At 42.2% G+C, this 18,553-nt stretch overlaps 1 protein-coding gene across 1 annotated transcript in view; it reads left to right on the top strand.

Moving 5' to 3' along the window:
• Positions 1-5,376: 5,376 nt before the first annotated feature.
• ALOX5 (arachidonate 5-lipoxygenase) overlaps positions 5,377-18,553 on the top strand; it is a 53,830-nt gene continuing 40,653 nt past the window's right edge. The window contains exons 1-4 of the mRNA XM_019502108.1: positions 5,377-5,439; positions 6,179-6,377; positions 12,183-12,264; positions 15,679-15,801. Coding sequence (XP_019357653.1) covers positions 5,377-5,439; positions 6,179-6,377; positions 12,183-12,264; positions 15,679-15,801 — 467 coding nt within the window. The remainder of the gene's footprint in view (positions 5,440-6,178; positions 6,378-12,182; positions 12,265-15,678; positions 15,802-18,553) is intronic.

Below are 18,553 nucleotides of genomic sequence, written 5' to 3'. Positions count from 1 at the left end.
TTCTCAGTGGTGGCAGATGACAGAACAAGGAGCAATGGTCTCAAGTTGCAGCAAGGGAAGTTTAGATTAGGTATTAGGAAACATTTTCTCACTAGGAGGGTAGTAAAACACTGGAACAGGTTACCCAGAGAGGTGGTAGAAGCTGTATCTTTGGAGGTTTTCAAAACCTGGCTAGACAAAGCTTTGGCTGGGATGATCCAGTTGGAGCTGGTCCTGGTTTGACCAGCGGTTGGACTAGATGACCTCCCGAGGTTCCTTCCAACTCTAACTTTTTATAATTCTATGATTTCCGAGATTGAGGTGTGTGTGCATGTCTGCAGACTTGTTCAGAAGCATCCCCCTGGGAACAAGCTAGAGATGTGCTGCAGATGACACTGGAGGCTATAGAATCATAACATCATAGAAAATTAGAGATGAAATGGTCCTCAAGAAGTCATTGAATCCAATCTCCTGCTCCAAGCAGGATCACCCCTGTCTAAACCATCTGAGACAAAGGCTTGTCTAAGTTATTCTAAAAACTGCACAAACAACCCACTTGCACAAGTATTAAGCACAATGCCCCAAAACGCTGAGAATATCTTTAGTTGCCATGGGTAAAAAGCAGGGAGGGGTGAGGATACTGTCAACGTGGATTCTGGGGCTCCCGTTATTAAGGTACATTTGAGAAATCCCAGGAAATGGGCCGTACCCTCCATTACAGAGGAAGGCAAAAATCCCCACAATTTCTGCCAATCTGACCATGTGGTAAAATTCTTTCATGACCCCCAAATGTGGCAGCCACTGTGACCCTGAGCAGAGAAACAATACCTAACCAGGAACCTCTGGGTTTTTAAGTCCCCACAGGAGTATTGTCATGCCTGCAGCATCAGAAGACAGCTGAGCTGGGGTACTATGAATGTCAGTGTTAACTTAATGATGTAGTATAAAGCACAAGAGGGCCTTCGGTATATAGTGCCTATTCTTGAAAAATTTACCCATCTTATATTTGATACAATGTGCACCTTCAGGGAGGATAGAAATTTTCTGTCTTTTGTTACATAGTTGTTGGACATTTAGCTCAATGACTGAAGCTTTTGGGTGCTAATGTAATGCAAATTAGTACTTTTCTTCTCATGCGAATTTACTTTTCCAAATAGCTTTAAATGTTCATCTGATACCACATACATGTTTCCATTTTTACAGCATGCATTTAATATATATGGGATATTAGGCAACTATAGTGTCACATCTATATAAGATGCTATGTCTGGAGTCTGTGGTTAAGGTTAGCATATTTTCATGTGAAGAACTGTGTGCAAAGATCACAACTTTTGTGTATGTGACTGGAAGGGGAAAATAAAAGAAAAACAAAGAGACAGGCACAGGAAAAAAATATGCTATGATAGGAAAACTCTTGCTTTTCAGTACAAATGGTGAGAAGAATTCTACCCCAATTTTTTTCCAGGAAACCCCTTTTCTCACAGTAATTCATGATTACTCCAAACAGGGTAGTCACAAGCACAATCTGTAAAAAGAATCAGTTTGGTTCTTAGAACAAAATTTCATACCGGGGTATAGTCCATGATTCCTTGTGGCCTCACCCACTTTCACAATTTCTTTTCCATAGGTGGATCAAGTTCACCCATTTTGTTGTTTTCATAAAGTTATCCTCTGCATTCATTAGGTGTACAACACATGAGGCTGTGGATAAATTCTGAGCAAACGATTTGCATGCCAGATATTCAAAGAGAGTAAGGGGCATAGGATGCTCAAAAGCCCTGTACAATAAACACCAGATTCTGATTTTCAGAGGGCTTACTCTGACTACTGGACACACACTATTCTTCTTTTTTAATAATGTTCTTTTTGAGTAATTTCCTGATGGTGCATTGCCCCCATTTCCATATTTTATTTTTATTTGCAGCTTAAGCTGGCTCTTTCTTTGCTGTTGTTAAGAGAACTACCCTATGAGCATGTCCAGAGAAGAAATGCATTTTTCCAATCTAAATTTATATTTGGAAAAGTTGTTTTTTTGTCATCCCCTCAGGAGTTGTTTGGACACAGGTCCTTGAGAACTCAATCAGTTGTAAGTATATCTCAAGCCATGCCTAACAGAGCCAATAAACTGTTTGTTCGGAAATTTAGTTCTGAGTTTTATTGTGTGAAGACTTTTAGTTCCTCATGCACAAGATTGTACCCAGTACAAACAGCCTTAAAATAAAACGGTAGCAGCATGTGCAAGAAGAATAATTATCAAATTGTACATCTGGCCATTTCTACAACTTGCTGAAACCCACATATGAACCACAAAGAACTGATATTTGCGCAGACTCATTCTAATCACATATATCCATACTATGTCATAGATATAATCTCCATGTATGCAGTGAAGTTACCAAGCACAAATGAATATATTGTATGTAAATACCCAATTTTGTACACTTAATTTACTGCCTTCTACTTTGGGGTTTAGCTTTTTAAAATGTCCATGGGTACAGTTTGTTGCTCATGGGGGCAGAATGATCGTTCCCCAAGGTTGCATACTTTGGAAAGCGCACATACCAGGAGTATTCACTCAGTACATGTGGATGTAACAACTCTGAACATTCAGTTTGGGAGTCAAAGAATTAACCATTATTTTTCATCCCCCCCCCCAATGATAAATGAGCTTATTGCCTTTTTTGATGTACTTTAACAATTATCATAATCTGGTCACAGAACCAAGGGGGGAAGAATAAAAGAAAGATGAAAAGACTCAGAGGCAGAAAAAAAGAAGCAAGAAGACACTGATGCTTATTACATAATTTGGGTTTTCATTCCAGTTACATTAAGTACACACCCATATTGTTCTGGAGGAGAGGAAGGTGGGTTTCCATGGTGTGAAAGACAACAGAGGATTGAGAATAAAGTGGGGCATCCTGAGGAAACCTTTGAGGCACTGGGGTGCAATTAACTCTGCAATTTTGACAACCATAAAAATATTAAAAATAATGAGGTTCTTTTTGGATAAATGAGTAGCTTTCAATTGCCTCGGAGACCCCTTGCAGTCTTATGTTTCTAGATTCCCATTTCTGGGACTGTGGGGTAGAATTTTATTATAGTGCTCCCTCTGCAAGAAGAGGTTATCCATTAGCTGAGTGATTTGCCCCAGTGGATTAGGCATGGTTGTGCTCCTTTCTTTTATTTGTGTCTGCTTTGCATTGTTCTGTCATTTTTAGATTTTGATCCTCATCTTTATTTTATGTAGCATTTTGATACCATGGTGATGGATCTATTGTGCTGGGCACTGTGTAAAATAAAGAGATACTACTCCCCCACAGAACATGCAGTCTTAAAGAACAAGACAAGAAAGAGGAGGGGGCACCTGGCTGGCACATTGTACTAGGATGTGCCCGTCACATTCACTGAATGTTGCTGACACGTTTAGCAGGTGTGTGCTGCATGTTCAGCTTCCTGGCAACTGATACTTGGCTGTACGTGGTATCATCAGCATAGACTTGTCTGTAATGTTTGTTATAGAGAGATCTCCATTTATACATCTATGAAGGGATTGTATTTAAAAAAAACCTCACTTTTTGTTTTCATGACAAGAAAGAGAAAGAAAGAGCAAGACAGAGAAAGAGTGAGAGAGAAAGCCAGCCAGCCTCCAGGGCCCAGCATCACCGAGTACAAGTCAATAATAATAATAATAATAATAATAGCCACTGTTTGTACTGTTTGTGATCATTTAAAACTTGGCTAGACAATCTACTTGAAAATTAACTTGCAATTACTGAAGGACATGCAGGAAGGTTTGAAGGCTTTCTCCTATCTTTAACTTCTATAAGTCAGTTCTCATTATATTTGGTCAACAGCGGTTATGGTCTGACAGCCACATGAAGTGGATTGTGGGAGAAGTATATGCCATCAGCTCAGTACATAACTGACAGATGTTCTCATTACAAAATTGCCATCCTCAGCTGATATTAATGGGCATTCAGTGGTCTAGTGCTGCAGTGCTCAACCGGTGCTGAATGAAGTGAGGAGGGAAGAAGCTTCATGGCTTAAATGCTTCCAAGTGTTGATATCGAGATTGAGTTCATGTTGCATGAATTTGAAAAATTAATGCAGTCTGAAGGCCTTTTACATGTTACTATTTGCTTTGGCTTTTCTTTCTGTGTTTTCTACACTTGTATTCTTTGAATTTCATTTTCCTTTTAAATCAATATAGTAATTATGAGAGTGGACCTGACCCCAGTGACTATATGTTGATGGGAAGCATTGGTAAGTCACAGAACAAGAAATGTATGGTGGACCACTTGTGGTCAAAATGAGAGAATGCTTATGTACAGCTTAACTTTAAAAGGCTGTGGCACAAGGAGACATTCAGCATTTTGACTACAGCTGGTCAGTTTCTAAAAATACTAAAAATGTTCAAAACCACAAAAAAGGGAAGTACCATCTTGCAGCCACACGGAGTTGCAAATTTAAATGGATGAACAAAAACCCTTCCATTCCAAAAAGCATTTAACAGCCTCATGCTTTCTCTAACTGTCCCTGTGTAATGTTATAATGTTCTGTATTAAAAATATCTTTTGCTGAAGTGCTTATTTTAGTTGACTGGGCTCTGGCTTCTAGTTTTGTAACTCGGCCAATTCAGCAGTGCCATGATGTGGAGCCTGATGCTTCTTTACCTCATACCTCTGTAGCCTTTATGGCAATGCAAAGGATGTGCCAAATTCTGCTATTCTGACTCACTAAACAGATCCCAGTCAAGGCTTTGTCTACCCCTTTGCTTCCAGAACTTGTGCCAGCAGCTGCCACAGGTAAATCCATAAGAATATATTCACATCTGCACAGCTCCTGGTGGCTCCACGTAGTTCTAGTAGAGTGGCTGTAGTAGGAGTAGGGCAAGGTACATCCTGGGTAGGCACCAGCTGTCAAAGGGAAAACAGCAGCTGGCAGAAGACATGGGTGTGTCTACATGCACCTTCTGCTATCTACTAGATGGCAGCAGAAGCTTAATTTTGGTCAGAGACATGATGTTTCTCCACTGTCTGAATGAAGGGGTTCTCCTGCCACAGAAGAGTTCTTAATGGAGACACCCACAGTTTTACTGGCAGAATCTGAGTTCTGCAGGTAAAATTCTGCAGTATAGATCTGATCTAAAGCCAGAGCCCCTTATTTTGTAACAAGGGATAAGATGAGAGGCGATTTGCATTTTCCTCGACTACTCGTATACCTACTTTTACTCCACAGTAAGTAGAAGCTAAAGTGGAAACTTAGCTTTGAATGGAATAGAATAGTTGCCACAGGGTACGGTGGGCATATCAAGTTATCACTGGGGCAGCTGATGTGTGTTAAATCCTGTCCCCTTTTAACTTGTTGTGACCTGTACCCTAGTGTCTAAAGATAGAAATGTTGGATATGGACAAAGGAACAGATTACTGCCAGTATTCAGGGCACAGGGACTTACCAGAGGTGAAGGAAGAGCTCTGTGGTAGCTCTTCCTGTGCTTACAGTTTGCTCTTTGGGGTGTGGTTCATTCAGAGCTAGGGTGTGAAGCTTTAGCTTTTACTCTGAGAGATTGGGGCGGAAAGTAGGCAGAGGGGCAGTTACTGCCGATGTGGAGGAAGTCACAGACCATACATACCTGCCCTTAGTCTCCAGGTTTCTATTTTCAGAATAATGCTAAATGTTGACAGGGTGGAAAAATTCTGTCATAACCAGATCTGTACAGTCATCAAGGACTGGAAAAGGCATTTAGAGCAATGGATTTTGTTTTGGTGAGATCCATTTGGTATGTTTTCTTATGCAAACATAACCCAGGCTTGGAAATATTTTCATTGCACTGGAATTTTTGTTAAAAGGGCTTTGTTATAATGATATTCCATCTGTAGTTAATACTTCTTTGCACCCTCAACAGATTAGTTTCAAAATTGCAAAAAGCCATTACACCATAATATAGATTCTTCATCTGTTCCATATTTTTGGAATACTCGTATTTTGCTCTTCTTTTGATTTTGTTCTCCCCATCTTTCTATTCATTTGTAGTCTAAAAATAACCCATTCTTTTCCTCCCCAGCCAAAAACAAGGAAGTTCATTTTTACTTGTAGCCACATAATCTAAGGGCACAGGGGAATGGTAAAGGGTGCCATTTAGATTTGGTTGTGCCTTCTGCGCGTTCTCTAGGTCACAGAGCACATCTTTTCTCTGTAGGTTGACTCCTATGATGTTACTGTGGCCGAAGACCTGGGAGAAATCCAGCTGATAAAAATTGAGAAGCGAAAGTATTGGTACTTGGATGATTGGTATCTTAGGTACATTACTGTGAAAACACCAATAGGTGACTACCTGGAGTTTCCCTGTTACAGATGGATCACAGATGAAAAAGAGATTGTCCTCCGAAATGGAGCAGGTGAGTACCACAACAGAATGTACAACATGTAAAGCACAGACTCTTTTCCATCTTTTGCTCTCCTCTTGTTGGGATCCTAGCCTTCTCTTCAATTGCTGTCCCCTTTTTTCTAAGTTGTGAACCCATCGTACATGCTTGACATTACTTCTTTTCTTGACACTGTGGGATAGGCTTTTCCAAATGATCAGGCCCCAAATGCAGATTTATGAAGTGCTTGCCCAGTCTGGAGTTAGCAATTGAGCTGGTTAGTTTTGAGAACAGGGGACATGGGCTAGGGAGTGATTCTAGATGGGGGGATCCTCAGCACACTACTACTGCTTCTTCACTGCTGGAAGACCCTTTTAAGTCCTTGCACAAACATTCCCTTGTTGCTTAAACTTGAGACCCTAAACCATACCAGTTCTCCAGGTATTATCCACCATGAAATTGTCCTATTTTCTTAGGGTCCATTTCAAACCCAGGAAACCATTGCTTACAATGAAAATCCAATTTGCAGAGCATCAGGGCTAGCTGGCAGTCGGATTCACTGGAAAAGAGGTGTCTTTATCCTGCAAGAACCAGGAATAAGGCTGATAGGGTTAAATGTAGCGAAGTGAATGGTTGGCATTGTTGGTGGCAACTGATTTGATCTGGGACCTATGCTTTAGCCTGATCAGGTTACCACTACCCTTCCTTTGCCATTCCAGTGGCCCTGTAGTTGTGCCTCTAGCAATGTCTACACTGTGGCAGCAGGGTCACACCACTAAAGGAATAGACTCCACCCTCCTGCTCCATGCACTTTAACTTTGGAAATGCAACTGTGAGGACATCCCAGGGACACCCAGGCTCTGAGCATGCTATCAGGCTAGCTAGGTTACACGTGTGCTGCTGACTGGTTACTGACAAGAGGCAGGCGACAGTTCTATTGCCTGGCTTTCGACTGCTTGCACCTAAAGCAAAAGACACACTTACTCCAGAGCCTCTCTGGCTGCCCATTATAGTAGGACTCAACTGCTTGCCTGCCCCCTTGCTAGGGGAGGACTGGTGTGGGGAAGATGGGATTATGCCAGGATCAAGTCCTTTTTGGGACTCCCTAGGCTCATCTACACATTCATTAATGTGCTATAATTATGACACATTAAATTTAGTACTTTTGGGCATCTATACACATGCTCCAGGGTGGAGGGGGCTGCTTTAATTAGAGTGGCTCTGAGAGCCGTTTGAATTAAAGCACCTGCACTGTCTTGTGTATTCAGGGTTCTGTGCTTGAAAATGGTTGCGGGGCACTTTAACTAAAGCTCATCAAATGAGTTTTAGTTAAAGCACCTCTGCCGCCATTTTGAAATGCAGGGGCACTAAATACACGTGATGTGGAGGCTGCTAGGGTGTGCTAATTAGCATGCTCTAGCAGAATCGCAGCAGACTCAATTGAGTCTGCTCTGACACATGCTAATTAGCACACGTTGGAGCAGAGGTCCATTGTGTATAGGTGCTCTGTAATAACAGGTACTAAACTTAATGTGCTATAATCGGTGCTACTGTGCATCAGTGCAAATGGATGCTTTTTTGTGATACTTAATACTTATTAGACTAAGTCTACTGCACATTAGCGTAAACAAACACTTTTTTGGTGATGCTTAATGCTATTTGGACTAATCTATCCATTAGCACATTAGCATGGCTTTTGCCACCTATACTAATGTGCAGTAGAATGAGTGAAGTATCTCATGTAGATGCTCCCCCTCTTCTCTGTCTCAACTTCTCTTTTGCTCAAGTCCACATAGAGATACATTTAGCTCCAGCACACATCTTCTGATAGGCTGGTTTCACTTCCATTTGTCTGTCTGGTACTCCTGGAAATCCACCTAAACCACCCCTTCAGTGATTGTGGAACGTACCAACTAACCAAAACTTATGACATTGTGAAACTGAAGGGAGGCTTTCTTAACCCTTTTCTTATAGGCCTGGAGCGTTGTCTTATTCTTTTCCTGCTTTCATTTCTTTATCTTGTGGTAAAAAAAGATAAGGAACTGCCTGCCTTTATATTTATCTGAAGCTTCCAACAGTTCAAGAAACCTAGCATAAGCATATAGATACAATATAGCAATACATAAACTACACCAGGCTACACAGTTTACATATTGTTATTAATAGAGCCTACAGTATGCACATGTAGGCTTTGTAAGCAATTTTGTTATTCATCAGTCCATTAGTAATTAAACCTGATGCTAAGACCTTCTAGCAAGTGGTTTCTTGTTATACCTTTCTTGCTAAACCTAAATTACCATTTGCTTAGTTGGCTGCAGTCATTATTTAAAACATGCTACTGAATGTGCCGTTTGGCATGCTTGAAGGATTCATGCTATGATCACTTAAGAGGAAGTTGGGGCCTTCTCTTCAGTTGTGCTCTTGTAGCCTGTTTGGGCGTTTAAAAATGGCCAAGACTGGTTTCCGGCACCTAGGACATCCTCATCATCTCATTTCCTTGATTAATGCATGTGGTATGGGAGCAGGTAGGTGCACATTCCTCAGCTGCATGACTGAACACTGCTGCCCCTGCATAGACATACCGTCACTGAAGTTTGATTGCTGCAATGTGCCAAAGAATAATGAACCACTGAAAATGTTGGTCTTGTGCCTGAAGATATTGTTGGAAAGCTGGGCTTTCGTATAATTGCTATCTCTGCATTCAGCTCACCAACTGCCTAATTAGGGATACCCTGAGCCTAGGAGTTTGGTTTTCAGTGGACATGTCTGCACGTAGAATTAATGCACCTGAATTTTCTTTTCAGAAAAAAAATCAGGCTCATTAAAGTGCTCTAGGGCATAGGTTTACACATATACCTCATTGGGAGCAAATGGCTCCTGACAGGAGCAGCCTAATCCAGCGCTGTTCCTGTCTTGCTCTGGCCCCCCTGCAGCAGCCAGGGGGAACTCCAGGCACCCCCAGGTGTCAGCCTCAGGGCTGGCAGGAGGCACAGGGCCACTCCCAATTCCCATGTGACTGGGAGAGTTGTCCCCACTCGGTGGGGACACTGCGAGCCATGTGAGAATTGGGAGGGTCCCAATTCCCACATGGCTGGGAGAGCCCCGCCTCCCATTGGGCAGGGATGCTGTCTGCCAGCAACATGGAGATTGGGAGGGTCCTGAGCTCCCTGTGGCTGGCAGGCAATGTCCTGCCAAGCGGGACAGGTCTCCCTGCCCCCTGTGGCTTCTGCTGGCTAGGTTGACTAGGAGCAGTTTGCTCCCAGTCACCATCTACACATGCACTACTGTGTGGTAGCTAATGTGTCATTAATTCAGTACCTGTAATTGTTGGTACCAGCAAACTGTGCATTAGCCTAATTTACTGCACAGTAAATCCCACACACATGTAGATGCTGACACTTTATTGCACATTAGATTAGTCTTTTGTTAGATGCATCCAGTATGGCTAAGGCCATTAATGGTCTGGGCCAAACTTTCTCAGCTCTGGCTTACTGCAGAAGGTCTCCCCTTTAGGAGCTTGGAAAGGGATTTTCATGTCTATTATTTTCAGGACTGTCTTTCAGGGACAAAAAGCAGTGTGTGGCTTTTGGTACGTGAAGAAATAAAGGATTAATATTAGCAAGATCTCAGTAGTTTAGCAAGTTTGCCAGCCAGATATAGATTAGGTTGTTATCAGCTCCATTACATTTGCCAGCATTGTCTCTGAACCTTAAACAGGCATTTCCTTAAAAGTGCTAGTGGCTGCATTCACATTTCCTTTTGTGTATGTAAAGTATGTTGTCTGCTTAGCTTTTCCTTTGGTCTGATTCATAAACTTATCTTTCCTGTTCCATTGATTTTAATTGGTCTCTACCTTACTGAATAAGATCAAAGCTACATGTTCAGAGCATCAGTCCATCAGTGATAAGAAGCCTTTCTTTCATTCTTCTCTTCCTTATTCTCCTACCATTGTTCTTCCAGATCCATAAAAGACAGTGTGATTCTAGGATAGGCTGCCTTTTTCTAGAACCATTCTTCCATGGGGAATGTTTAAAAAGGCTGTCATTGAAGCAGAGAACTCCACTTGTGTCTGACGTGCAAAATCAATTCACAGATACACTACCTATGAAGTTATAAGGAACAGTATAAGGACTGTGCAGTAGATCTGATCTATCTAGATTTAAGCAAGGCATTTGAGAATGGACTTCACAGGAAATATTCAGTTCAGCTGCAGATGAGTAGCTGGCTAAAAGCGAGACTACACCAAGTTACAGTGAAAGGACAATTATCTGATCAGAGAGAGGTTATTAGAGGCAACTTTAGGGACTGGTCTTAGGATCTATTCTGTTTACTACTTTCACTAGTGACCTTGGCTCAGGAACTAAATGTGTCCTTATGGACTTTGTGGATGGCAAAATTTGGGACATACTGCCAATACAGAGGAGGAACAGATTATCATACAGGAAAAATTAGATAATCTTGTGAATGGAATAATAGAAATGGGATAAAAGTAATGGTATGAAGTGCAAAGCCACTTAAGGACTGATACAAAGAACTTTTGCTATAAGTTAGACTCTGGCTGGAAGTGGCGGAATACATTGGTTACGTGTGGGATGACCAGGAGCTGCAAATGTGAAACAGATGTGAAAAAAGCTAATGCAAATTTAAGGTGTGTTCTGTGGGATACTTTTAGCAGAAACAGGGAAGTATTCATATAACTGTGCAAGGCACTGGTTAGACCTAATTTAGAATACTGTACATAGTTCAGGTCACCTTTATTCAAAAATTAGTTTAAAATGGAGCAGGTGCAGAGAAGGGTAATTATAATGATTAAGAGAATGCAAAATTTATCTTATCTTAATTTATCTTAAGAGAGACTAGTTTGTTAGCAAAATGCAGGTTCAGATGGAATATGATTACTTTTTGTAAGTACATTTTGGGGTGATATCAGGGAGAGAGAAGAGCTATTTGAAGTAAAGGACAAAATTGGTACAAAATTAAATGGGTGAAAACTGGTCACAAAAAGTTTTAGACTATAAAATAATTAGAAAGTTTCTAACAATAAAGAAGTGAGTTCTGTAACAGTCTCCTGAACAAAATAATGGAGACAGGGAAACTGAATTATTTTAATATGGGGCTTAGTAAGTTTATAGAAGAGACAGTAAGGTAGGCATGTTCCTGGAATAGTAATCAAAGTGTGGGATATGAGGTCTGTGAATGTTTGGTATCCTCATGACAGGAGTAAAAGGAAATTTGATCACTGTTTGAGTTGCTAATATATGTGGGAGGTGCTTGGGAAACCCTTGCTTCAAGGCTTCTGTCACTTGCAGCAGAAAAGAATATTTTCCTCTTTGAATGCATTATTTAGCTTCCCACTGACCCCACACTTCCTCTAAAGCTTTATACATTGAATGTGGCTGGAGGAAGGATTTGGATTTGGGTGTGCTGGTGTTCACTGATTGTAGTCTTGCAGGGATCTGGATGGTTTGGACCATTGGACCACTTTTTAGGATCATCTGACCATGTGCTACCATGACAAATACCCTGCTGTTACAGTAGTCAAGGCATTGTTGATGCCTTTGTCTCCCCAGCTCTCTCTCAGTGGTACACTGTAGACATTTGTCTATACTGGCTTCTCTTGCACACCACAACCACAAAACACCTTTGGGATTGTGGTGTGCAAGAGAAGCTAGTATGGACAAAGTTTTTCTTATATTGCCTGCAGTCACAGAATCTGGACTGGACAGTCTGGGTGGTTCATTCCTATCTTGTGTAGCTCTAGGGCTGGAAACAGCCCACCTGAAGGTGTGGACAATGAAGAGATCTCACAGCACAGTGTGCATCTTCTTCATTTCACAGCAAAGCTGCCCCGGGATGACAAGATCCAGATCCTCAAGCAGCATAGACGCAGAGAGCTTGAAGACCGGCAAAAAATGTATCGGTGAGTATCTTTTCGCATCTCTGCTTTGCAGTGTGTGCACCCAGAGAATGCCTCAGTCCCTTCCTGGCAGCTGAGTGCTTGTGGCACAAAACCATGGAGGTGACTGTCACAAGTTGGCTGTCTTGGCAGTGAGGCCAAACTTTGAAGCGAAACTGTATTCCCCTGGAGGTCAGGATTAGAGCATAGGGGAAGGACAACATCATGGTGTTTAGTTTGCTGAACTGGGTCTGTTCATCCTTGTCTCCTGTTGGCTGTACACAACTTTTGCTGAGGCTGGATTAATTAAAGGTGTAAATCCACTGTTGGTGCAGAGAGTCGGCATAGTCCAGTGTTGCCATTTCAATCTCAGGTAAGGCCTTTCTTAGGAACAGAGGTATGTAGGGCCAGAAGAGACTGCTCAGGTCATTGAGGCCAGTCTCCCGTCATCGCAGGTAACTCTGTAATTGACAAGTCCAAAACGTTCCACAGGAACATTAATTCCAGCCCTCCTGCATGCACAGCCACAAAGGCTCTGTCTAGCCTTCCCCTAACCCCAACAAGCTTAGGATCTTGAGAAACAAAACCCCCAAGCTTTAGTAAACTACAATGTGCCATAAGAAGAGAGCAGGACAGGCCAAGGGAAGTCAGTGCCATGGAACTGTGCAGTGAAATGGAATTTGTTAAGTAAAGTATGCTCAGATATTTTAAACAGTATGGGAGCATCTACATGTATGCTTTAATGTGCATTAGCTTATTTTAATGTGCATTAAAATGTCACTAAAAACTGCTATTTAGCTAATGAGCCCTAAAATAGGTTATATACATTAAGCATCACTTAAAAACCGTGCTCTTTAGTTAATGCACATTAAGGCAGGCTAATGTGCATTTTCCTAGTACCTCACAATGGAGGTACTAGATTTAATGCACATTAACTAACGCATGTTAATGCACACACCCTATATGCCCATAGAGGAAGTCCTATAGGGGAAGACAAAAAAACCTGATGGTCCTTGCCCAATTGTCCTGAAAATTCAATCTTGACTCCACATCTAGTGAGTAGTTGAATCTTGACAATGTGAAGAAGGCCTCTGAGAGGTTTGTTAAACTATTGATAGCTGCCATACAACATATGAATGGCAAGAAGCATGATTGTGGGATTGAGCATCAGATCCCATCATGCCATACTGCTGGTACAGGGTCCAGGCAATCTTTGCTCCTGCGGCTGGGGGCCCTGTCAGCTGAAGGAACTCAGCCACAGGAGCTTGTGGCTGAGAGCTTCAATCACTTCATCAGTTTGAACTCCCATCCAGGGGAGCTCTGCTCCCCCAGTTGGGACCCCTGATCAGCTGACCAGTGCTCCCAGCCTCTGGAGCATGTGGGAGTGTCCCCTGGAGGCTGGGATCACTAACCACATATTCAATTAAAGATGCAATAGGAACCAGTGACAAAATTATTCCACATATTTTGTTTAATAACTTAGTTTCTTATTCTTAGCTCTATCACACCATTAATTGAATAAGTATGTGGCCAGGTCACTACTAAAATGTGATTAACCAGTCAATCACATTTTAAGTGTAATGTGCATTGGGGGCCTCAGTGCCACTATGAATACCAGTGGTGCTGGGGGAATTCAGTGGTGTAGTCTTTGACCTTCAGCACAGAGCTGAACTTCACCCAGAAGGAGTAGAGGCAATTTCCACCCCCTCCACCCTGTTTTTTTGTCCAATTCCTTTTAGGATTCTGTCTTCATTTGGTAAACTGGAAGAATGATGTGTCCCTTCCACATCAAAATCATTTGCCATGAATGTAGGGGTGAGAGTGACTTTTTATAACTGATGGATTAATGTTCCAAACACAGGTCCTAGATGTTATTTAATCAGACAAAGACTTCCTTAAAAATAATGGGAAACCAACCACAAAGAAAAACTAATGGGACAGACTAATAGGTGGAGTGATGCAGAAAAGCTGATTTATGTATGCAAAGGAGATGCAAATATAGATCCCTTTAGAATTCTAAGAAAACGACTGTTTACCTTTTGGAAGTAGAAACAGCAGATGTAGCACAACAATAGAATAGATGTAGATCTCAATAGATGTAACACAACAATAGTCTCAATAGATCTCAATAGATGTAACACAACAATAGATCTCAATAGAGATGCATCTCAATAGAGATGTAACACAGCAGTAGAGTCTGGCAGAATCTTTTAAACATTTTTCTTGTATTTCAGAAATTGCCTGCTTTCATGTTGAAATTTAAAATCCTCACACTGATGCCACAAATCAAGCTTTGTGGAAAGCAATAAACAAATCCCATTGCCATTAGGAAGCATTTCTCTTTGGCTGAGGCTGAATTGCTAAGGGAGTGCTGTTTCTCTAGGGTTATTAACTTAAGTTCACTTTCCTCTGGAAGGTCTGAGTGCTTTCAGCTGTTAAAAATTCTGTGAATCTTTTTGTGAAAACAGGAGGCAGGGTTGCCCTTGCATCCCAGGTAGTTTACACCCCACTAAATGATATCCCTGGTTCCAGCTGGGTGTGCTTCTATTCATCGTTCTACTGGAGAGGCAATGCTATTTAGTACACTGAACATTGGATTGGAAGTCAGGGGCTTCTATGTACTTACTTCAAGGCAGAGCCTGGGACATGTTACTAACCATTTTATGTGTTTCCTTATTTGTAAAATTTGTAACTATTATTTAATAAAATGTTGCATGTTGACCAAATCACAGCTGACCTTCTCAGTCATGGCTGCATTTTAGGGTTGAGTGAATGAGCCTTATACCTAGGCTTGGCAGGATTTGATTGTTAGTGATAGACATCGATAAGCAATGATTTCACCAGGCAGTCACAGACCAATGGAAAAATATTTCTGTTGGTAATCATCAAAACTTACAAAAAAAGAAAAGTTAAAAAAAAAAAAAATCTGTGATGGCGGTATGGAAATCTGGGGCAAGGGGTGTGCGTGTGCACACACACACACACAGGCTGCGAGGGGGGCTGGAGTTACTTGCTCTGCAGTGGGGAGCCCGGTGCTGCCAGTTACTTGCTCTGCCCAGGTCCCAGCTGTGGCAATGAACAAACTCCCACGGAGGCCAGGCTGGGCTGATCCCACAGTCTTGATCTTGTGTAGTCATTTACCTTTGTGTGTGGCAGATATAGGATTCTATAAATTGGGACTGCTAATGTCTTGTAGCACAGGTGTAAGTCACTATACAGGGTAGTGAGGAAAGCACAGTGTGCTTATAAAAGTCTTTGGCATCTTTCAGGGTGGAAGGAATTATTATGAAAGTCACTGTCATTTTCCCAACCAATCTACTGCAAGCATTGTCCATGGTACTGAGTCATACAATTCACAGAAGTAGACAGAACTGTACAGTTTATTTATGTTATTACCGTGACTCCTTTTTTTTTTTTTTTTTAAACTTCTCTGCCCAGATGGAAGGAATGGCATCCTGGCTTCCCCTTAAGCATTGATGCCCATTCTCACAGTGATTTGCCTCGTGACATCCAGTTTGACAACGAGAAAGGAGTTGACTTCATTTTGAACTACTCCAAAGCGTATGTGTTCTTGGGGCTCTTGGAAATGGTTAAAAAATTTAATTGGGAAACTAATGAAAAATGTCATGCTTTGCTTTTGGTTCCTTTTTTAAATTTAAAATGAGAACTGTCATTGCAATGTCAATATATCAAATGGCCCTACATTATTCAAATACTAGGAGAAAATATGGTGAAAAAAATTAATATGGGTTTTTAATTTCAAAATTTGCATCATTCCAACTTTGGATCTGGAAGACAGAGTGACTGGTGGGCCCAGGCTATGCTGGTTGTGCCATGTGGAACACCTAAAACATACCAAAGTAGGACCTGTATGAAGCAAGTGGATAGATGGAATCTCTTGCTAACCTATTAGTGCTCATATCAGCTGTTTCTTCCATGAAACATAGTCCTTTGGTTTGCTCTGAAGAATGTATGGATCTTTTTAACAGCATGAAGGGGGAGTGAGACAGATTGGGAGATGATGGACATTGTTTGGGGTAAACCAGTCCTAGAGTCTAATTAGGGACAGGATGCCACATCCCAGGCTCTGGCTGAAAATTCTTAATGGTGTAACAACCACGATTCATGGCAATTCACACTTGGCCTTCAGCACCAAAAAGGAGATAAAACTCCCATTGCATATTTTGTGGAAGAAAATTTTCATAGGTTTTTTGAGCGTCCATCCCATTCAGCCCTTCTAATCCCTCCCCGCCTTTTTCTTTTCCTTCTAGGAACTGTTTCTCATAATGGAAGCAGACTTTGCATTAAAAAAGGGGTTTTAAAGCAAATACATACATCTGTTATTATAAGTGAAGAAGCTGTATCCTAATAGCAGTGAGTCATTCTAGGGTGTTCATGAAGAAGGACACTATATTTTCCCAGCAGCTGTAGGCATGTGGGTCCAGCTTCCCAACACTAAAGAGCCCCATTTCAGAGCCTTTGGCATTATAACACAAGCATCCACACATGATAGCCAGTCATAGTGTTTGCGACATGATATTTAAAGTCTTGCAAAAGATATGTGCAGAGCATTTGAATGAGAGGGGGAGGGGGTGTCAGTGACAATATTTACAGGCCACCACTTCATAGAATTATAGAAGTCGGGTCGGAAGGGACCTTATAGATCTTCAAGTCCAACCCCCTGCCAGGGCAGGAGAAAAAACTGGGCTCAAATGATCCCAGCTAGGTAGGCATCAAGCCTCCTCTTAAAGACACCTAGGGTAGGAGACAGCATCACTTCCCTTGGAAGCTGGTTCCAGATCCTAGCCGTCCTGACCATGAAGTAGTTCTTATGGATGTGTAATCTAAACTTACTCTCCAACAACTTGTGGCCGTTATTCCTTGTTATGCCAGGGGGTGCTAGGGGAAAACAAGGTCTCTCCCAAACCCTTCTGGTCCCCCCTAGTGAGTTTATAGACAGTCACCAGGTCCTGCCTCAGCCTTCTCTCGTGAAGGCTGAACAGGTTCAGGTCCCGCAATCTCTCATTGTAGGGTCTGCCCTGTAGTCCCCGGATCATGCGGGTAGCCTCCTCTGGACCCTCTCAATGTTGTCCACATCCCTCTTGAAGTGCGGCGCCCAGAACTGGACACAGTACTCCAGCTGTGGCCTGACCAGTGTTGCATAGAGGGGGAGGATCACCTCCTTGTCCCACCTAGAGATGCACCTGTGGATGCACGACAAGGTGCGGTTAGCCCTGCCAACCATGACCTCGCATTGTAGGCCCATGTTCATCTCGGAGTCAATAATGACTCCAAGATCCCTTTCTGCCTCTGTGCTCTCAAGAAGGGAGTTTCCCATCTTAATAGGAACCCAAACTTATTTTAGCTTTCTGGTGGACATTCTCAAGAAGTAGTGTGTTACAAGAGCTCTTTTAAGTAAAGTAACTGGACAGCAGGGCAGGGCTTCCTTCCTGGCATGAAGGGGAGAGGAACTAGACAAATATTTTGGATGCCTAAGATTAAAAAAAGTTTAGATTGCAGCTGAGATAAATGTAGTGGCCTTCATTTATTTATTTACCAGTTATCTTATATTTTCATATAAGAAATAAACCACGATGTTTGAAGGCTAGGGTTTTACCTTTGGAATTAAATGGTACCCAGAAGTAGAAACCCCATGGGGTCAGTGTTCCTGCTGGGTGTGGTGGTGATGATGAGAGTGCAGAGGTGGAGATATACTGTTAAGGTATAACTGGGAATAATGGGAGTGAACCTGATCCAAGTGGAGATGTACAAGCTTGTGGAGAAGGGTTGTGATGTATTCCTCATTGCTTGGGACATTTAGAAGTGAACTCAAATGCAGGAGAATACAGTGGGAGGTTGCCTTCATGAGTGGTAGTCAACCTGTTTTGCTAGGTGTGCCACAAATTAAACCCCACTCCCCTCCTGAGTGTTGCTCTGATGTTTGCCTCCAAAGCCATGCTCGATAGAATTAGCTCCCTAGCGTGCTGGAGTGGAGGCAGGGGGGCTTGAGCCTTGAGCCATACAAAGTGGAATAGAGTAGAGTGGGAAGATCCTGCAAGAAGGAAAGTCACTCCCAACCCTTTCCTGGCCCTGTAACCACCACGGTCTTATATGGGGATGGAGGATCCCAAGCCTTTTTAATTTGGCAGTAGCCAGGGAGGGGTTAACCTGGCTCTTGGTAGTGACAATGGGCACCTTCTCCTGCTCCATTCTGCCTGGCCAGAGGCTCAAGCCCTTCTGCCTCTGTTCCAGCATCTCCCTTTACTGGGTATCTGGGGCTTGCATGTTGCACAGAAGCTGCCCATGCCACTTG

Source organism: Gavialis gangeticus, unplaced genomic scaffold, assembly GCF_001723915.1.
Source record: "Gavialis gangeticus isolate Ggan-Ray unplaced genomic scaffold, GavGan_comp1, whole genome shotgun sequence".
Taxonomy (NCBI): Eukaryota; Metazoa; Chordata; order Crocodylia; family Gavialidae; genus Gavialis; species Gavialis gangeticus.
Note: the sequence above shows the minus strand (reverse complement) of the source record. Positions and strands in the feature narration are given on the sequence as shown.